The 22822-nt window shown below is 38.2% G+C and overlaps 1 protein-coding gene and 1 pseudogene across 7 annotated transcripts in view; one reads left to right on the top strand and one right to left on the bottom strand.

Annotated features, from left to right (window-relative positions):
- Positions 1 to 16501, top strand: part of LOC142157993 (uncharacterized) — a 459198-nt gene extending 442697 nt beyond the window's left edge. For 5 of the 7 annotated variants that reach the window (XM_075211503.1, XM_075211533.1, XM_075211522.1 and 2 more), the window contains 6 exons: positions 1760 to 2080; positions 9677 to 9967; positions 10375 to 10713; positions 10807 to 11109; positions 11498 to 11836; positions 11927 to 12980. In XM_075211503.1, the coding sequence (XP_075067604.1) occupies positions 1760 to 2080; positions 9677 to 9967; positions 10375 to 10713; positions 10807 to 11109; positions 11498 to 11836; positions 11927 to 12231 (1898 nt within the window). In that variant the 3' untranslated portion in view covers positions 12232 to 12980. Of the gene's footprint in view, positions 1 to 1759; positions 2081 to 9676; positions 9968 to 10374; positions 10714 to 10806; positions 11110 to 11497; positions 11837 to 11926; positions 12981 to 13992; positions 14160 to 15807 lie in introns of those variants that run through there. The other 2 variants (XM_075211541.1, XM_075211511.1) reach the window with 2 other exon arrangements.
- A 1599-nt stretch (positions 16502 to 18100) lies between these two features.
- On the bottom strand, positions 18101 to 18824 carry LOC142108523 (Y-box-binding protein 1-like; annotated as a pseudogene).
- Between the last annotated feature and the right edge of the window lie 3998 nt (positions 18825 to 22822).

Genomic DNA, 22822 nt, shown 5'->3' with positions numbered 1-22822 from the left:
ATTCAAGTGTCCTTTTTTACACAACTGTTACATTTTAAATTTATTTTAAATTAATTATTATAATTATTAACTAATATAGGTCACAGTGAAATTAGGAAAAAAGAGCAGCTCTAATATCTGAACTCAAATTAATATAAAATAAATAATTAAAGTAAAATAAAGAGCTGAAGTGGAAGCATCATCTATCAACTCACAGAGATTAATACAAAAAATACTATTTTATTATATTTATAAATAAACATGTAAATCACTATTTTCCATAAAAGATCCAATTTCATATTGAATAGATCTGGCTATTAATAAGCAGAAAAATACAGATAAAGTGATTAGTCTGATTAAGGTCACTACACAATTATCGGCACAATGTCAAAGGGTGGAGCATCTGGAAAAACATTTTCACTGCCCAATAATATTCATAAATACGCATAGAAAAATATGGGATTAATGATCTGTTGATGAACTGTTGTTAATAAAATAATAAAAAAATAATTTGTCCTGAGAATAAATGAAAGTCTTTGTGAAAATAAAAAGGAGAAAGTGCATCACTTAATACAACAAAAAAACACTGAACTCTTTTAAACAAGATATTAGATTTAGTTATTTTATTTTTAAAAAAAACTGCTCACTAGTAAACTCCTTTCATAAAACTACACTCTTGACAAGTTTTGTACATCTATAGCCATATCTAGTACTAACTTTATTATATTCCCTAATCAGGAGGCTTGGCGAGTACATTTTTATTGTGGTGTAATTTTGTATTGTAAAAATTGTGCTATATCAAATGGGATTCTTTACTGTTCTAGTCCTAGTCAGCACAGAGTATTTCAGTGTGCTTAGATGACTGCCCTGTGTATGTGAAGGTGCATACCTATTATCTGCTCTCGGGATATGCTACCACAAATTAGAAGTGCGCCTTGGCCTGTGATGAAGTGTAAAAATCTCCTGAGGCACACAGCGAAAAGTCTAAATGTCCCAACAAATGTACATCCATTTCCTAAAATAAATTTTAAACAAAAATAATTCTCAATTATAGCTTAAATTAACCATTGACTTTTATTACATGTGACACTTTTGTGCGTTTGGATCTTTTTTTATTTTTACTTTGCCAACACAAAATGTGTCTTATGAAAACCATAGCGCTACATCCAATCTCTGCCATCTGGCAGCTGGTATAAAACACAAGTCCTGCTGCGAGTGGAAATGGCTGTGTGCCTCTCCGCACAGCAAGGAATGCTGATAAAAATACATCTTTTCAACCCTTTTATCTCATTTAAATAATATAATTCCTCAAAAAAACAACTTGTTCTGCACTGCTCTTATAACTAGGCACACCAATGCACCTATCCATATTGTGCGAGGGACGCCATCAATTTGCCCCACTCCTTCCCTCAGCTCCTCTGTAAACCCTCTCATCCTGCACCACAGACCCATGGGCTTTGCTGGAAATCTAAGTGCACTTGTGCAAATTGAGATGCAAATCACCACCATGTGTGCTCCTCAGTTACACTGCACGTCACAAATGAGGCCCAGTCATCAGTCTGGTACAAATCCCAATAAAGCATTGACATGTATAGTTTTAGTCTAGCCTTTGCTGTCATTATAAGATGGTCAGGGGAACTATAGCTGTCAAATGACTGCCCTTTCAGTTATTATATTTTTTTGTATTGTACAGTCGATAAAAAGTAAGGCTACTTTGCAAGCAAAAAATAACAGCTGTTTTATTGCTCTCCAATTCACACTGTATTTTTTATGTTTCTAGATAACAAGGACATAAAGGCAATCTCTCCCAGTGTGCAGATTCTGGCATCATGTGATAGCAATATTGCAGCAAGTTCTGTGGCGTTGCTTTGCATAATCTCCGACTTCTGGCCCCAAGATGCTTCTGTTACCTGGTTAAAGAATGAAAAGGCCTTTGATAACAATGCCACTCTGCTCATCCCAATGAAGGACAGAACTGGAAAGTACTCTGGAAAGAGTATTCTAAATATAACCAGAGAAAGTTGGAACAACGAGGACATCTATACATGTCAAGTGACCCACCACAAAAAGACCTTCAACCACAATATTAGTAAAAGTAGAGGTAAGGATAATGCTTACTACATGTTTTCTCCATTCATAGTGATTGAAATTATGACTGCTACATTTTTCTTCATACCACATGCAAATCTGTCAATAAAATGTAAGCCCAAAACTCACTTTAACAATAAAAAAAACAGAACTCTTGTATGGAAATTTTGAGAGTGCATCTTCAATAACAACTAATCAGATATAAACTCTACAGTTTAACATAATCAGACTAAAAAAAACGAATATATAATTGTTTGCTACAGGGTACAACACACATGTGTTTTACTTGCACCCTTTTAAGTAAAAACATTATTACAAGTCAACTTTTGTACATTGAATTAAAAGGAAAGCAATATTAAATAAATAGGGTGTAATATACTTAACACACGATAGGCATGGCTGAAAATGTTGATACTTCCTTCAAATCATGTGAAAAAGAAAGTACACCCTCTTTCAAATCTGTGTCTTTACTTATAAGAACATAATTAACAATCATCTTGCCATCACTAAGTCCTAAAATGTGATCAATCTGAAATCTAATCTCATTGGACTAATAACACATAACAGTTTTTACTTTGTGATTATTCAACAAAAATAAGACAATATGAAGAACCAATATGTGAAAACTGTAAATACACCCATGTTTTAGTAGCTTGTAGAACCATATGTAGCATCAATAACTTGAAGTAATAGTTTTCTGTGTGAGTTTTAGTCTCTTATATCATATTTGAAGAATACTTGCCCATTTCTCCATACATCACTTATAGCAACTGATTGATTTTTGAGGATATTCATTTATGCCCAGCTCTCTTATGGTATCTTTAAAGCATCTCAATAGGGTTGAAGTCTGAACTTTGACTTGGCCATTCCAAAATCTTCATTTCTTTTTTCAGCTCTTCAGCTGTAAATTTGCTGGTATGCTTTCCCAATTTCAGGCAATCCTTCAGTTGTCAGGTGGATACACTCACATTTTTTTCTCTAGAACACTTTGGTATAAAGAGGAGTTCATAGTAGTTTCATTGATTGTGAGGTATCCAGGACCTGTGGCTACAAAACAACTCCAACTCATCACCACTTCCCCACATTGTAAGCTTGCGAGCAGGGCCTTCTTACCTCTATGTATGTATATATTACCCAGTATTGTTTTATTACTGTTTGTTCCCAATTGTAAAGCGCTACGGAAACTGCTGACGCTATATAAATAAATGTTGATGATGATGATGAAATGGCTTCTTCATGTTGGCTTGGTTTTCCTGACTAAATAATGACAAATTAAAATCCATTATCTGTTTGTTGCCACATGAGATTAAATGTATCAAATCAGCAAATACCAGGACTGGAGGGGCTCCCAGAACTTGTGCTTCTTATGTTGGGTTTGACTATCTAGGAGCTGATAAGAACTATGAATATGGAACGCTATGTTAACTTGGTGATGACTAGAGGATTTGCTAATTATTACCTGATATGTAAAAACACATATTTGAAAGAGGATATGTTTTCTTTTTTTTATGCTAATCAGATGTATTTAATTAATTGTCTTGTACATTGTCTACCTGCAACTATTACTAAATGCATTGCTTTTTCTTCTAGCCTCCTTCTCCACTTTTTATCCATGTTTTTATATCCTCAGTTGTTTACTTCTGTTTCCATGGGATACAGCTCAGACGGAGAATGTAAAAATACTTACTTTGCTTTACTAACAATAATCTGGGTATTGTGTCTTAACTTAAAATACATGTATATATATATATATATATATATATATATATATATATATATCATATATATGAAACTTGCAATGGCCCCATTGTATTTACATTTTTTATGCAGCTGATACAACAAGCAATTTTTCTGTCATTTGTTTTCTAAAGGTGGCTAAAGATAGGTTTATATCAAATATGTCCACGTCTGGAAATATCCTGAAATTATCACATATATATTTGTAAATGTTATTAGTAGTGGTCCTTTAAGTTTTGAGCAAGATATACCTCCCTGAGAGAAACATTGGTTGATAAGAGCTCTATAATACCTTACATTTTTATTGACTAGCCTGGTCTTTATTAGACCGCAGCAGTCTGGGGTGAATGTGAAAGCTGAAATAGAAAGGGGTCTCTTTATAAATAATTACCTATAACATCTGTATTTCAACGGTTTTTAGAACATTTTTGTAAACTGGTGCCAGGTCATCAACTGTGAAAAATATAAATATTCCAATCCCTAGTGAAATATATTTCACTGAATTTAAATAACTGAAAATATATTAACACAACCTCTACGGTACAGGTTGCATTAAAAACTACATGTATGCGAGCTGCTGATAGCAAAGAAAATGTATGTGCAAGGAATGGTGACTATGTAAGCGCATTGTATGTACAATACCCATTAAGAACATTCTGATTTATATATTTAATGAAAAAAAAATGTAAACATTTTTTTTTAACATTTTCATTAATGATTATATTGATTTCATTTGCTAATTTCATATATATATATATATATATATATATATATATATATATATGTGTATTTTGCATGCGCACTTGCACTTAAATTCCGTGCTAATTTTAAACATTCAACTTATGTGCAGATTGTGTTTGAAGGTGAAAAAGACCTTAAACATTTCTGCACATTTTCATTTACAAAAACTTCTATTTATTTGCTGCAAAAAAACAGTAAATGTGGGCACCCTTACAGCTGATTCATTCTTTTTTAAGGCATCAAAAATGTTAGAGGCAACCATAGGTAGATCTCTGATTCACCCACTTCTGCAGTAGATGATGTAGAAATAGCCTGAGCTTCCATGCTTGCCTGGGACAATCTGGCAGTAGATTACCCTGGGAAGGAAGCAGTGTTTCTACTGGACTACCACCGGTTTCTACTGTGACTGCCGCAGTGGTATCCTTCTGTAGTCTACTGATTTTATAGTACTAGAAACAGAAAATAAAGTGACTAAAACTGCAGAAGCAGCCCCAATTAGGTTAGCACTGCTATAACTATTGAACACCACAGCATGGGCAGGATCTACTGTCTCTGATATATCTACTTCTGTCACATACGGTGCTTACAGCTTGAAGTGAATTGGTTCACCTTCACTAACAAGAGCAATGAGTAAGTCTCCACACTGTACCATACCTGTAAGGAGGTCATGTCCCTCCCTGTTAAACCATCATACTCAAAACTACCTGGAAGGTCTAAAACCCCCACATTGCTCATCAGCACCTAAGCACTTCTATAAGACCGAGTGCTGACAACTCTGCAGCTGCTGGCGTCAGCAAAAGATGCTGGTGCTCCAGTTGTGTGAGTGCGACCCTGTAGTTGCTGCAAAAGGGGGCTGAGGGGGGCGTTTTGCCAAAGGCCAATGTGACTCCTATTCAACCTCCATACTGATTCCTATATAAATATGCTCATATTAACTTCTATTTACAGAAAAACTGAGAAAAGGAAACTAACAAATACAATAATTACTAAGCTTAAAATTTACACAAAAACCAAAACACTTTTCTATATACAAATACAATTGGAATTCTAACTAAAAGACACACTAAAAACTAATCACTTTCAAACACCCTTCTCGCCTGTGTTCAGCTGCTACAGAGATCGTAATATAACTAGCAGGAAGTAGGAGGAGATAGTTAGCGTTGGGATCTGGTGAATCAGGACAGATCATTTGCCCATTTGTTGGTCGAAATAGAAAACTGTTACTCTCACATCAATTGAGAGTAAAAATTGTAGACAGGATAAATTGAGTACAACTAAAACTAAAAGTTGAAAGTAATTAGCTATTACCCTTCTTGTTTGGGTTAACTTGTATAAACTATTGAATCTTTTAGGACAACCCCCCATTTATGCCAACTTTTCTTTAGGGTCCATTACTTTAAATGTACCTAGAAAAGAGTCAGAGAGCTGGGCTTTCACCAAAATTCATTATAAGGGTCTCATATGCTCCCAAAAAGAAAAAAATACTTATTCATGGGATAACAGATGAGTTGCAACAGCTGTAGCCACGTTTATTCAGCATTAAAACTTTTGCAAAAATAACTAAAGAAATCAAATAACTAATGCGGCGGTTCCCAAAGTGTGCGCCGCGGCTCCCAGGGGTGCGGCAGCACTGTCACAAGGGTGCCGCGGGCAAGCCAGGGAGAAAACAACATAACAAAAACTTACAAATCCGCCGGGCGGCGGGACCCAGCATCCTCCTCTTTCATGCAGCGTGAGCGAGGAGGCTGCTGGGTCCCGGCGCCGCGTGGATTTGTACATTGCCAAGCTGCATGAGAGAGGAGGATGCTGGGTCCCGGCGGATTTGTAAGTTTTTGTTTTGTTGTTTTTTCCCTGGCTAGCGCGCGGCACCCCTGTGGCAGAGGGCAGAGGAGGGGGACAGCGTGGCAAAGGAGGACGACAGCATGACAGAGGGCAGAGGAGGGGGACAGCGTGACAGAGGGCAGAGGAGGGGCCAGTGTGAGAGAGGTCAGAGGGGGCAGCGTGAGAGAGGGCAGAGGGGGCAGCGTGAGAGGGGGCAGAGTGTCTGGATGCAGAGGGGCATTTTTGCATACAACTAAATAAGTATTTCTGTCCTGACCTAAATACTTATTAAAAATTTTTGACCCAACTACTTCTAAAACAGGACTGCTCAGTAATTATTTTGGAGGGGTGCCTTGAAAAAATATTGGAGACTCTAAGGGTGCTGCGAACAGCAAAAGTTTGGGAACCCCTGAGCTAATGTCAGCCTGTCTGTCTAGCACGGTAAAAAGGCCAAATTCACTACAGTACAGTGCAGCTTCTACCCACTTAACGAGTTACAATAACACTGACAGGACAGCATTGCATCCCCAGATCTGAAAGCAAAGTGAACCTTCTCTTACAGAGTGGAATCTTTAGCAAACCAGATATTTTGTACTCCTACAATGAGCCAAGACAAAAGAAAAGATATCCTGTCACCTTACTCCCAACATTCCAGAATACAAACTGGGGACAAAGTGGTCACACTCTCGACCTGCCCCCTCATACCACTGAAAACAATGGTATGAATGGTATGCCCATTCATACCATTGTTTTCACTTTTATACAATAATAATTCCTGGTTGCCTGAAAAGAATGTTGACTAAAACCTAGGCAGCGGGGAGGATTAGGGCAGCTTGCATGGGGAGGTGGAGATAATCACACAAAACAGAGTCTGGTGGTATTACTGATGCGGAAGAGAATAGTCAACTGTTTAAATGTGAGCACCAGATTCCCTATCACAGTGTGTGAGGTAAGTGAAGAGCCCAGTTTGATCAGCACCTGTAAGAGTTGGAAGGGATGGTTGTGCTTAGTAGGGCAGGAGACTTTATGGAGAAATGGGTCTTAAAGGGAATGGTTTCATAGGGATACATTGGCTCTAGAAAGTTTTCACATCAGTTGGTATTTTTCGCATTTGGTAATTCTTACCTCTAATTAACACAAGATAATCTGTAACAAATTAAAAAAAATAAACAAGAACTCTAACGATGTTTCTTAATTAGATACAAATTAAAAACAGAAAATAGGTGATTACATAAACATTCACCCCTTTAGCTAACATACAATTAATTACATATTTAATTATAATTGCCTTTTAAGTTGCTTGAAATCATTTTAAATACATTGCAAACTAAAATGCATGTTTTTCAAATATAATTAAAAAAGCTAGGTTCAATTTGCATTAGGGATCCCATTTTTTGGGGGGTGTTTAAAAAAGGTATAAATTACTACCACAAAAAAAATTAGCCGGGTACTCTGTTTCATAGTGGATAAAAAAAACCTTCATTATTATATATGTCATTGATGCGTTTCCACCACAACTTGAGCTTTTATGTGTACTTAACAGGGATTACTCACAAGTGGTCAGACCATTATCACATATTCATTGTAAATTTGGCACCTGGTTTTGCGCTTTTATTTATGTTTTAGAGACCATTGTAGGTCTTCACATGCATTTAAATGCGAAAAATGCAAGGAAATTGGAGAAGCTGTGTTCAGAATAAACACTATATCAACTGAGAATAGCGCAAGTAAAAGGGCCAATGAGTATGGTAACTCTAGAAACAATGGTTCCTAATGTCAGACCCATTTACATGCATTTTATAAACTTTAAAATCTCATGTAAAACATATTTAAAAAATGTCAATGGATATGAAGCAGATACAAGGTAGAAGAGCATAAATATTTGTCTTTTAAAAGAAATGGATATTATCAGAATGCTTAACATAAAAATGTCTGTTTATTGTAAGTTTTTCATAAATGGTGTTCTTAAGTTTACATTGTCCATATCCAGGGGCGGGCTGGACCGGGGGGCAGGGGGGCCGCTCAGTCTAACGGCTGTTCGGGCCGGCCGCCTCCCCTTCCTTCCCCTTCCTTCCCCTTCCCCCCGTGGATGCATTAACAGCTTAATATTACCGGCGGCCGCATCGCGTGTCACGCGATGCAGCCGCATCAACACACAGGCGGCCGCATGATTCATTTAAGACATAAATGAAGCTAAACCAAATAGTATGTTATAGGTAACAAATAAAAGTCTAGATTAATGAACGGGATGGTTCTAGAGTGATGGCAGTTGGACTTTGTTCACCTTTGTACTGTGAGGGTTTTCAGATTTTTCTGTAAAAACCTAGAAGAACATCTAACTTGTAGAGACTCCTACAAAATCTTGAAATGAGACATGCGCCTTGAAACGAAAAACTATTTGTGCGCGTTGTGAATGACCTCCAGTTGTCCTCTGAAGGTTATAAAATTATAGACAGGGGTGTTCATTGTAAAAAAAAATCACGAAAATAAGGCCACTCGTATCGAAACTGGTACTTAATTTGACACATTGTATAACTGAAGTGGAAAAATGCACAACTGAATGTTAAACTTCCGCTCGGGTAGGAGGCACATGTAACCTGCCTGAAGCCAATAAGAGTTATTTATTAACATGCAACAGTGCTTATCCCATAGCATAAATCCAAAGTGTGCCTATTTTGGTACAAGTGCACCTGCATTTAATCAATCTGCATGGATTTTGCATATGAAAACTGTGGCAGCTAAGGGTGAGCAGAACTTTACATCTTCTGATGCGAGAAGCCTGAGGAATTTTGGTGCTCAATACTGAGTGCAGGCCAGACACATCAAAGTGCCTAGTTAAGTACGCACATATAGGATGACGATAATTTCTGAGGGTTGACTTAAACAGGATTCTGAGTAAGATGCATGTAGAGTGGTGTTCCCTGTTTAGCAGGGTGCAGCAGAGCAGAAAGCATCCTCGCAGTTGGTGGAAACCAAGACTGAACCTAAACATTTAATGGAACAACTTTTGCACCTTCTGGGTACTTTACTGTATATGGGAAAGTGCGTTTCTAGGTGTAAACCATGTATGAAAAGACTTTCAAACAAAAAGTACATGTGTAATTAAGTCATGATGTCACCTCACACTCATGAGACTAAGCCCAGCAGTATTTTAATATATACAATGGGAAAGTTTCAAATAATAAAGGGGATGGTCATAAAGTAATAGTGGGCTGGACTGATGTGATAGTTTTATTTTTTACCTCCATGAGCCTTTCCAGGACCTACAAAACAGCGAATGGTTACTTTTTCATTTTTTCAATCCCCCTAGTGCCTGATGGGGACATATTGAAACCATCCTTCAAGGATCTTTTTCTTTATAAGAATGCAACGGTTTCCTGTAGGACTAATGTTGACAGCGCTAACATACAAGTGATAAGGAATGGGGTGGCAATCCAAAAGAACAGCAAACAGGTACAAATCAAACTTCACAACATAACCTGGACTCAGATGACAGCGGAAGTAACCCTGGAAGAGTGGAACACCACTTCCAACCTCTCCTGCACAGTACAACCACCACAGGGAGCCCTTCAAAAACAACTGAGCATTAAAAGGACACACGGTAAGTGACCATACTACATATCAGTTTGTACACTGATGTTTAGAAGTAGATGCATATATATTCTATATAGGCATCTACTTTTAATTATTGCTTTTCATGTCTACTTGTTATGTACTGTAAAATAAAGCATGACCAGCAGTACACACAATTTATTAGTTGCTTTGTTTCAGTGTAGTAGCAATAAATGCTGATTGTAATGTCTTGTGTGCTTCTGTTAGTATTCTTAAAGCATAAAGAAGATTATATATATTCTGAATTGTATAAATACATAATAGAATGTTCATGTGATTTTTAATTTACCTCTGAGAAAAAATTACAGTGATGCTTGAGAATATTTTACTACAAATTTAAACTGAAAAAAAGCTTTTCACATTCAATAACAATATTTATATAAAAATGTTTTTCAGAACCAGGTGAGATAAAGGCTCCAGCTGTATATTTGCTGCCTCCTGCCCATGAGAGTGTGATTCTGGAGGACGCCCTGACTTTGGTCTGCTTAGTGAAGGACTATTACCCAGAAGATCTCTTTGTGACATGGAGCATCAATGACTCATTGAGCCAGCAGGATGTTACAGACTCCAGTTCCGTCAACTGCAACAGCAATACAAAGCGCTGCTCAATCACCAGTCAGCTGTCCATACTGAAGAGCGAGTGGCTAAAAGGCACACGTTACTCATGCCTTGTAGCCCATATCTCTTCTGATGAATTTACCAGGAGGAACATTAGTGTTGTACTCAACAAATCAGGTAAATGCAAATGTATAACATATTCCATGTGCAGTAACTAGATAACCAATAGCCACACTTAGCTCAAAAAAAACTTATTTTGTTTTTCATAAGATTCACTTGTGGTTCCTGAATATGAAATAGTGAAACCATCCTTCAAGGATCTCTTTCTTTATAAAAATGCGACGGTTTCCTGTAGGACTAATGTTGATAGCGTTAAAATACAATTGACAATGAATGGGATCCGAAATCAAAAGAAAAGCAAACAGGTACAAATCAAACTTAACAACATGACTTGGACCCAGATCACAACGGAAGTAACCCTGGAAAAGTGGAACACCACTTCCAACCTCTCCTGCACAGTACAACCTCCACAGGGAGCACTATCAAAGAAGCTGAGCATTAAAAGGACACACGGTAAGTGACCAAACTAAATATCAGCTTGTATATGAATAGCCTATATATGCATCTACTTTTATTCATTTCTTTTCATGTCTACACATTATCTATTGTAAAACATAGCATGACCAGCAGTACACACACATTATTACTTGCTTTGTATCAGTGCAGTAGCAATAAACACTGATTGCAATGTCCTGTGTGCTTCAGTCAGTGTTTTTTAAAGCATAAAAAATAATATATATATTCTGAATTAAGTGAATACATAATAGAATATAAAGGGTGTTCATGCAATTTTTGAGAATAAAAATTACAACAATGATGCTTGAGAATATTTTAGTTGGAGATTAATCTAAAAAAAGCTTTTCACATTTAATAACAATATTTATATAAAAATGTTTTTCAGAACCAGGTGAGATAAAGGCTCCAGCTGTATATTTGCTGCCTCCTGCCCAAGAGAGTGTGATTCTGAAGGACGCCCTGACTTTGGTCTGCTTGGTGAAGGACTATTACCCAGAAGATCTCTTTGTGACATGGAGCATCAATGACTCTTTGAGCGAGCAGGATGTTACAGACTCCAGTTCCGTCAACTGCAACAGCAATACAAAGCGCTGCTCAATCACCAGTCAGCTGTCCATACTGAAGAGCGAGTGGCTAAAAGGCACACGTTACTCATGCCTTGTAGCCCATATCTCTTCTGATGAATTTACCAGGAGGAACATTAGTGTTGTACTCAACAAATCAGGTAAATGCAGATGTATTACATATTCCATGTGCAGTAACTAGATAACCAATAGCCACACTTAGCTAAAAAATATCCTATTTTGTTTTTCAGAAGATTCACTTGTGGATCCTGAATACGTTATAGTGAAACCATCCTTCAAAGAACTCTTTCTTTCCAAAACTGCCACAGTCAAATGTAGAACCAATGTTGTCAGCAATGGCATAAATTGGTTAGTGAATGGAACGGGAATGCATACATCCTGGCAAAGACATAATGAACAAATTTTGCATAAAAATGTGACATGGGTCCAAAGCACAATACAGATCCCCTTGGAAGAGTGGAAAAACATCTCAGCTCTGTCCTGCAAACTGAATAATTCCCAGGAACTTCAACTCAAGACTGAGTTGATATACTAATATATACAGGAAGGGCAGAGGTGCCCAGGGTGTCTTATGTGAGCCCTTCCTTTCTTCTGATACCCCCTTCCCAAATGAGTTGCCCTTCCCTCCCACCTCATACCTTCTGTGGAACAGGGAGGGCCAGCATAGGTATGCGGTGATGGGCTGTAACATCATAGCCCAGCACCACACCCCCTTAGAACAACAGTCAAAACCTGTAAAGCAGCATCCATCAGCTTAACAGGTAAGAAGCTGTCTGCTGTCAGCCTCTGGGCCCAGTGCTGTAGTACAAGATGTTCCAGACCCCAAAGTTGCCCTTTGTGACTTTGAGAAACAACACTGCTCATTTGTCAGTCAGGTGCCCATCTTAAAAGAACAATGGCTTGGAGGAATGAGCTATGAGTGTCTAGTGGCTCATATTTCCTTCAAGAGTCTACTTTAGTAAGAACACTAAATGCGTGTCAACCTGAGTACATATACAATCATTCGTTGTACAACCCTAACTTATTACCCTGTAGATGTACTTATTGTGCTTGTTTATAGAATATTCTAGTTGATTACCATGTGTTTCATACATTCTAGCAATATTTCAGATCAAAGTATTTTCTCATTTTATAAGGTTAATGAGGGGGTATATAGTTTAAAAGGTTACAATATCAGTTGCACAATGTTATATAAACATTTGTTTCCACAGATCCAAATGTGATAAAACAGCCAAAAGTGTATGTACTACCACCTGCTACTGAAAGCGAGACAGGAGAGGAGCAGCTGACATTGATTTGTTTAGTGAAAGGATTTTTCCCAGAAGATATTTTTGTGACCTGGAAGTCCAATGACACCATAATCAAGGAAGATGTTCCAGACCCCAAAGACGTCCTTTGTGACCTTGAGAATCAACACTGCTCATTTTTCAGTCAGGTGTCCATCTTAAAAAAACAATGGCTTGGAGGAATGGGCTATGAGTGCCTAGTGGCTCATATTTCCTCCAAAGACTACTTCAGTAAAAACATCAGCAAACACAATGGTAAAACCACTATTATCAGCTCATTTTTGTTATATAAAACTGTGTAACAATGTATGTAAAATTACTGTGTTTCGTCCTGTACACATTAAATTTTGAACCAAATCTGTGTGAGAAAATATATTTAATGTGGTTTTTTTTGCGGTTACAGAAGTCAAAAACTAAAATTTAATAGTCATATTAAGTAAAATCCGTATCGTGTATTTTGCCATCTCAACTTAATACAACAACATTTTGCTGTCAATATAAATACATCTCTTCATGCAAAATTGTTTATGCAAGCTAAAGGTGTGACATTCATGTTAGTCAACTTGATGACCAAATAATAATTAGGGTACAACAGGTACGTAGCTGCTAAATTATGATTAATACATCAAAAAAAGTAAATAAGCTGTAATAGTTTAATATTAAATGAAATCGGAAAATTAGTTATAAAAGGTCATACAGTTATGCGAAATTTGCAAACAAATTAAACATTTATTTCAAAATCAGGTATGTCAAAATACATAGCTTAGATGACAAGAAGCTCAGTGAAATTTCCAAAGGACTAAACTTAGAAAACTGTCTTCCTATAAGAAGTCAGTCGAGATTAATAAATTGATTTGTTCAGATGATTTGTGGAATTTTCTATTCACCACATGATCATACCACCATGTTAATAGGCTCACTCCATAAATTATTGGGGCAATCTTTTCCTACTGTCTATTGAGAATAACTGTTATTAAGACAACATGGTATAATGATGAATTATGTTATAGTTACAGTTGGAACCCCGCCTACTCGCACCACTATTGTCTACCAAGATGTTGGAGGAGATGACCTCAGTGAGTCAGAAGAGGTGAACAATGTGTGGACCACAGCATCTACCTTCATTGCTCTCTTCTTGCTAACATTGATCTACAGTAGTTTTGTAACTTTCATTAAGGTACGTAAATATTTATTTGCCTAGTGGGTTGTCTCATTATGTTGCAAAATGTTAAAGAAAACAAGGTGAAACAATATATATTGCATATTGTATTGTCCCATATTAAATTGTACTATTTAATTTCTTTATTTTGATTCATTTAATTTGTATATTGTCTCTTTAACTATTGGTCATTTAGCAGGATGAATTGTGAAACCAGCCATACTGGTTAGAAAGAAAAAACACAATGGGATTGAGAGAAGAAGAATACATAAATATCTGATTCTAAAGCTTGTATTACACAGACATGGTTGTATAATTATTTCATTCAGTGCTCTAAATTGTCTTCATTAGCAATATTCAGACTAATACCACCCTAGAAGAAACTCATCTCCATTAATAAATGTGAGATTGTTATATGTAATGTTATGATATAATAACAATGTCAATAACATATAATTCATTAGAACACAGCATGTTAGTTGTCCCATAAAAAAGTTTCGCCAGTGTTGTCACAACCACCTACCACAGTGTTGGCTAACCTGTGACACTCCAGGTGTTGCGAAACTACAAGTTCCAGCATGCTTTGCCAATATATAGCAGCTTATTGCTGGAAGGGTATGCTGGGACTTGTAGTTTCGCAACATCTGGAGTGTCACAGGTTAGCCGACACTGACCTACCACATGGAACGTTCCGTAAATTAACTACCGCTACAGTGTAAAATCATATCTCATATTGATAAGAAACAGTTTACTTAATCACAGTGAATAATATGGTTTTGAGCAAATTGATTATGGCTCTCTTATAGAACACATTTATATTTTCTCCATAGCTTAAAGTAATTCACAATCTTCAAATTAAATTTCTTAAATGTGAAAAGGACATAGCTATATTTCATACTAAAAAAATCTATTTGAATTGCAGCAACTGTCAAAGATGATATAAAATTCTAAATACATCAAAACATATGACAAATCAATAGTGAGTTGCGGAATTACACTCTTCCTGTGACTTTATATCAGCCATTGAGTGTTATACACTAACATTAAAGTACAAAGTCACACTAAATCATTGCTACCTACCAGTAATTTGTTTTCTTTGTCTAACTTGCTAATGTCAAACAGATAAAATGTTTTGGCTGATTGCTGCGGTTCAGTGTAAATTTGAACCTAAATGCAATGTTAGTAACAACCCCCATCAGGGGCGGGCTGGCCCCGGGCCGCTCGGTCAGGTTGCTATTAGGGCCGGGGGGTAGGCTGGCCGGCCGCCCCCCGGATGCAAAATACAATACTTTCCACCGCGGCCGCATCTGATGACATCAGAGGTGGCCGCGGCAGCGCACAGGCGGCCGCATCACATGACAGGGGATGCGGCCGCCTGTGTGCCCCCCGGCCACGCCTCTCCCAGCCCGCGCCTGACCCCCATTGTGTGGTTTTAGAACTTAACCACTTAATAACCGAAACTAGAATATTTTCCTAACTGGCTTTTCCTACAAAGGTATAAAAATTGTTGTGAGATGGTGGTAGATCTGGTCAATGGGTTTAGCACATTTACAATGGAAACATTTTAGTGATCTGTCAAAAAATGGGCTTTTCTTAAAAGATATGAAGGGGGGTAAATGATCTTTCATTTTAAGGATCTTTTTACTAAGTAATGTTCTTGTTCTAGGTCAAGTAAACAGTAAGGAGGAGAAACACTGCATCTGCATCGCCAGCCCCCTCCTCTGAAAAGATAGCCAGTCTCTGCTTCACCTCACATACATGGTTACTATTATATCCAGTTTACAAGCTATGAATACATTCAGCAGTCATCAATTGATATCATGCCTGGACTGTTTTATTAAAGGACAGAGGAACTACACAAATTCCACCCAGGACTTTTCAGAGAGACAGCAAAATAAATTCCGAAATCAGACGTCATAATGTTAAGGCAGAGATTAAGCTTTCAACATGTATCTCGTCATTCATCATTCTGATTCATTTACTGGTCACTTTCTGACTAACCATAATTGTTCAGCAAGTACGATGGACTGACAATTGCCTTTTTTTGACTCAATATATATTCCTAACTAATTAACTGTGTTCTTTATGCACTGTAAAAATGACATTGAGACCCAGCCATTGAAACAAATGCTGTTATGTTATAGGCAACAAGAACCCTGATTTAAGGAAAACCATTTTAAATAACCTGACCACAAACTGTAATGTCACACAATCACCTACAGTGACTGGATGATCAGTATTTGCTTTGGATGGTCTCACACATACTGTTTTAATGTTACATTTGTTTTACTTTCTGCTTTTGGAATATTGGTGTTTCTGCTTTCTAATAAAATATTTCTCATTTTCCTAAATGGTTAAGAGATGAGAAGTTGAAGTGTGATTTGTGAGTTATAAAGTTACATACAAGAATAAAAAGATGAAAAGTCTATGCAAAGAAAATATTTAACTTTACAAAGGAATAAGTAACATGAAATTGTACAGCTTATTTCCCCTACACACAGTAAGTACATGGTAGATACGATCATAGTGCCAAACAAACACTATCTAGAATCAGGGAAAGAATCATAAAATCTACATTGAAATGAAGGAAAGAGAGTCATATGGAAATATGTCCAAAGAAAGGACGCTTGGGAAAGTAGATGAATGTTGGTTTGGAGATTGCAAAGTACAATCCTGCACTTAAATACCTATTCTTCACACACAGAACTAAAGGGTCTTTTGCCACCGTTCAGCTCAATAATTCTTAATCAAATAAATAGAACTCCAAACTTAATTTGATAATGACACTGTAACCTCCACCCCATCTGAATCCCACAAGCAGTGATAGTACCATCATGTGACAACCTCAGCACTCAACAGTATTGTATAGCTCTAATATCACCACTCACTAGTCACACATAATGGCTATCTCCCTGTAAATGTTAAAGCAACATAAGTCATTTACCGATGTATAAGAGCCATAGTAATTCTCATATGAAGGACTTCCAGCAGCAAAACCTCTTATCTCTCTCTACCTGTTCATGAGATAGTGAGCAGCTACACAGATTCAGCTCAGGTTTCTCATCTCTCAGTCTGTCTTCAGGTCACTCATAGACCTCACCTCTCTCCCTCAGAAGTCTAGAACTACCCTCCGCCCGCTGCCTTCTTGGAGTTCACAGTTCACTTGAGGCCTCTCCCCTTTTCTTCCTAAGGGAACCTCAGCAACAGTATTGTATAGCTCTAATATCACCACTCACTAGTCACACATAATTGCTATCTCCCTGTAAATGTTAAAGCAACATAAGTCATTTACCGATGTATAAGAGCCATAGTAATTCTCACACATATCATTTTCTTTATTATACACTCTGGACACCCAGTGTTTAGCTGGGGTATCACATACCTCCCCACTTAAAACATGCGTGTCCACACGCACTGGAAACCACCTGAACGTATTTATACACATGCACTTTTCTCATGAACTATTTGCATATTACAGTTTGGTTTGAGGCATTTTTCCACACAGTTATATAACATAACATTGCTCACAATCTTCATAACTTAACATCCTATTGTCTATACCTAAGAGGTGGTACTCCCTTTGTGATTCTTGTTAAATGTCTCAAAGGAGTGATATCAGAGATCTCCTCGTCTACTATATCTCTGTCAACAGTCTCTAAGCATACTGTCTGCTGAGGAGTTTCGGAACTAGCCACGATTGCCTAATACATGCTTATCATGAGATGTACGGGTTCTTCAAGGACCTCTGATGGTGAGGAGGTTGAACTCTTCTCTCGGAGGTCGCATACTTCTGGCTTAATAGCAGATTGCATGTGACACAATTTGAGTTGGTCCCTGTGGACCAGATTTTCTCGAAGGCCCTCTTCCATTATCCCACGGTAGACAGCTATTCCTTCTCTAGGTATGTCAAATACAATGTATGGAATTGGTTTTTCTTTTTAGCACTTTGCTCCCTATCGTCACTTCACTCTGTACTGGACTGGCATGGCATTAGGATACCGTGGTCTATGTCCATATGGTCTCTTTAAGTAGTATGGTGAATAAGGACATTTCTGGTAAAGGTTTTCCAGATTAGAACACTCTCCCTCTGGCACTTTCAATACCTGCTGATTTCTCTCCATCGTTTTCACTTTTTTGGTAATTTTGCTGATAGTTTTGTTGAAGATCTTTGCGATATGAATAGTGCCTATAATAGCTGCGATCTATTGCATGTTTGCTGCCTTGGAATGGAGCACCACCAGGACCAGTTACATTAGTTACCTCAGCACCTTTCCTCCCTTCTATCACATCAAACTCTACAGTCTCTTCATCTCCCACACTGCGAAGATACTTCAGTGGGTTGTTCTTCCTAATGGCAGTTTGGTGTACAAACACGTCTTCCTTGGTGTCATACCTGTTTATAAATCCATAGCCCTAACGCACATTAAACCATTTGACAGTGCCCAAAACCTTTACATGAGGACCAGTGAATTTTTGATGACCCTGTAGGAGCCGAACAGTACGTTGAAAGGCTGGCTTTGCGGGCTGCACCATTGTCTTGGACTTACTCTTTAGGGCTTCTATTAACTCTTCTGGACAATTTTGAATAACGTTCATTCCAATGATTACTGGAGGTACATCAGTTTCCTGGACACTGGTGATAACAAATCCCTGCTGGAGTAAAGTGTTCTTTTCTATCTGCATGTTGGCCTTCCAGTAGCCACGTTGTGTAATCGATTGACCATTGCTTGCCAGTAGGTGTGGCTAAGTGCTAGGTATAGACATAATTTCTTGCCCCTCCCAATGGTGTAGAAACTCGTACAGGCGTATCGTTGTCACCTGGGAGCCCGTGTCCAAAAATGCAGGCAGTTCCACTCCGTTTATCTGTAACTTCAGGTGGGGGCATTCTCCTACGCAAGTCACCCCTCTTGTGCAGATGGCTCTATTGTCATGGTGCCTCCTGATGGTCGGTACTCCTCCATAGAGGTCTCATTATTTATATGCTCACTTTATTGGCAATTTTGTTCTATATGGCCACTCCTGTTGCATCGGTGGCAGATGGGTCATTTTTGGAGATCGAAGCGGTCAGAAACTTTCCTTTCATTTCTCTCTGGAGGCTCCCACCAATCACTGGCGGCCCTTCTTCTCTCTATTCGCCACCTAGGTTCCGTTACTGGGGGATTCGGCTGATTCTTGAGGTTACGAATCTCCCAACACATCTCCGCGATTCCAGTGGTTAACTCCTCAATTTGGGACTTTAGAACTTGAAGTGGATCATCGGATGAAGTTTGGATGCTTTGAACTACGGTCTCTCCAGGGTGTTAAAGCCTGGCATTTCTGGAAACGGTGCCTCCCATACCTGGTGGGGTCCTATCATTTGAATAGCAACCTCTTTGAAATCCAGAAAAGTATGTTGTGGTAATTGCATTCGAAGCAATCTCAATTGTGTCTTAGCATTATCGTTATTTACCCCCTTGATAAACTGATTCCCCAGAGTCTCTTCCACATTTCTCACTTCATCTTCATCTGTTGCTTGTATAGCCTGTAAAGCTTCTTGTAAGCCTAGCGCATAATATCGAAGAGCTTCCCCCAGTTGTTGCTTCCGTGCGTAGAACCTCATCTTAAATTCCTAGATGGTACTGGTCTCAAAAGTTTTTGTCAGTTGTCATAGAATTTGTTCTATGTTTTTTTTTCTTCTGAGGGCCAAAAGGTAACTTCCGCAAGGCAGAGCCTTTGAGTTGCCCAATAAGGATCTCCACCTGTTGTAGTTCAGTGAGTGGATACAAGCAAAACATAGATTGTATCTTGTTCTTGAATTCTTTTAGGTTGTTGTGGTCTGCATCCCTCACATCCCCAGAATAGGTGGGCAACCAGGGAGCACCAAAGTAATATTCCATTGTTATGGGATTGAGCTGGGGTGTCTGTGAGGACCTTGGCCTGGTGCTGTCATCACCTGCTCCGACTGATTTCTCAATTTCTGCTCATTCTTGTGACATTGTCTTTACTCTGGACCACTCCTTACTTTGGACTCTGTATCCTGTTCGTAATGCCAAAAATCGATCTTATGCTACCCCGTTGGGTGTCGTGGGATTTAGAGTGGTGTAGGTTGCACCATACCAGGACACAGTGTTTATCTTCACTGGTTCACTTCTGCGTATTCTCGTGCCATCAGAGAGGTAAGAAGGATTATCCAAATCACAACAATATCAACAGTATTCTCTTTATTCTGGGGGGAAGGTCCCAGATGGTATCTTGGAAGACTTTCAGATAACGGAACAAGTAGTTAACAAGATGCAGATATTATGGTCAAAAAAACTCTAAGACATTGATATAACAGGCTGTTTCTGTAGTGAAATAGTGGCTGGGTATAAATTATCACTGAAGGTTTTTTTTTTATTGGACTTGAAGTCTCTAGGAATACTCAGTGTATTACAAAAGTAGGTGAACTTGTATTACGTTAAATCTGCCAGCATGGAGGAAAGCAAGTGGAGGAATCTATGACAAAGGTGATTTGCAGACCTACTGTACTTTCAACTGCAGTTCCTTCATATGAAGGACTTCCAGCAGCAAAACCTCTTATCTCTCTCTACCTGTTCATGAGATAGTGAGCAGCTACACAGATTCAACTCAGGTTTCTTATCTCTCAGTTTGTCTTCAGGTCATTTATAAACCTCACCTCTCTCCCTCAGAAGTCTAGAACTACCCTCCGCCCACTGCCTTCTTGGAGTTCACAGTTCACTTGAGGGCTCTCCCCTTTTCTTCCTAAGGGAACCTCAGCAACAGTATTTATAGCTCTAATATCATCACTCACTAGTCACACATAATTGCTATCTCCCTGTAAATGTTAAAGCAACATAAGTCATTTACTGATATGAGCCACAGTAATTCTTACACATATAATTTTCTTTATTATACACTCTGGATACCCAGGGTTTAGCTGGGTTATCATAATGGTACCATCATTTGACATATGATGCAGCCAACAGCAGTGATAGTACCATCATGTGACATATGATGCAGCCATCAGCAGCGATAGTATCATCATGTGACATGATGCAGCCACCATCAGTGGTAGTATCATCATGTGACATGATGCAGCCACCAGCAGTGGTAGTATCATCATGTGACATACGATGCAACCACCAGCAGTGATAGTATCATCATGTGACATGATGCAGCCACCAGCAGTGGTAGTATCATCATGTGACATACGATGCAACCACCAGCAGTGATAGTATCATCATGTGACATGATGCAGCCACCAGCAGTGGTAGTATCATCATGTGACATATGATGCAGCCACCAGCAGTGGTAGAATCATCATGTGACATATGATGCAGCCACCAGCAGTGGTAGTATCATCATGTGACATATGATGCAGCCACCAGCAATGATAGTATCATCATTTGACATACATAATGCAGCCACCAGGAAGGCAGTGTGCATTGTACAGACAGGGATGTGACAGAACAATTAAAAACATTAGATATGTTGCATCTCTGACTGGCATTTAGATTATGTAGACCAAAGTGAGGGTAAATGTAGGTAATTAAAGGTAAATATAAAAAGTAGAACATTTGTTGGTTAATCAATATTAAACAGAACATGTCACAAGTATTGAGTAATGTTTTTAACATTTTTTAAACTGCTTATTTAGTAGAATATAAACAAGGAAATTTGCTTAAATCATTTATAAGTAGCAAAAGGAAATAGAAAGGAACATCTGTTTCTCCGTCTGCCTCAGTTTGCAGTTACATGAACACACCCTTATAGTACTCGGATCGCGTTTGACTGCCCCTTCCCCCCTTCTGTCTCTCCAAGCATGAGGAGGCACAAGTGTCAGATGCAAGAAAATCTGCATATGGACCTATAAGCTTTTTTTGTGAGATGGGCAGTACAAATTTGCATATTTTGCACTAAACAAAGGGGTGTAAACCCAACTCAGTGTGAGACCTAAGAGTACTAATATTGGATCACATATATTTGTTCACTTTTAAATTGAGGCAAAACTCACCAAAATGTATCCTAGAATCTCCAGCAGGACTGGATGGCTACAGCCCTCCAATGAATGTCTGTTCTAGCAATAATATAAAGACAAGGCCAGCTGCTTAATCAATTTAAAATAGCAAAAGGTGCAAGGGGCTGTAGTCAGGGTCCCACAGCACCTTACTGGTACCAGCAAAAAACTTAATAAAACTGTGCCTTCAAAAACATTTAAATGGCCTTGTCCTCACTCAGTCAATTATTTCTTAATCAAATAAATAGAGTCCTTTTCATTTCTTTTTTTTTACAATTTTAGTACATCCCAAAAGGGTATTAATTTAAGACAGATCCATTGAATATTCAGGATTAAACTTTCTTGGTACATACAACATGCAGACATAGTGAAATAAAGTTTTGTTGGGACCATATACCATTGGTAATACATTTTGTAGACATTTCTTACAGTGTTTAGAAATCTGGGGCTATTAGCTATATGTTCTCATGTGACTTGCCATCCATCTAGGTAGTCTACAGGGTCCAAGTTTCTCTCACAAATCTATATATGCCTCAGTCGTATCACATAGGGCAATGCTCAGTAAGGTATATATTGTGAAAATAACTTATCCACTTCCCTTTCTGTGAAGTAATTTTTCCTCAAATTTCCTCTGAGCCTACTTCTTCCAGTTTCAGTGCATGTCCTCATGTTTTAATACTTCTCA

Source organism: Mixophyes fleayi, chromosome 1 (genome assembly GCF_038048845.1).
Source record: "Mixophyes fleayi isolate aMixFle1 chromosome 1, aMixFle1.hap1, whole genome shotgun sequence".
Lineage (NCBI taxonomy): Eukaryota > Metazoa > Chordata > Amphibia > Anura > Limnodynastidae > Mixophyes > Mixophyes fleayi.
Note: the sequence above shows the minus strand (reverse complement) of the source record. Positions and strands in the feature narration are given on the sequence as shown.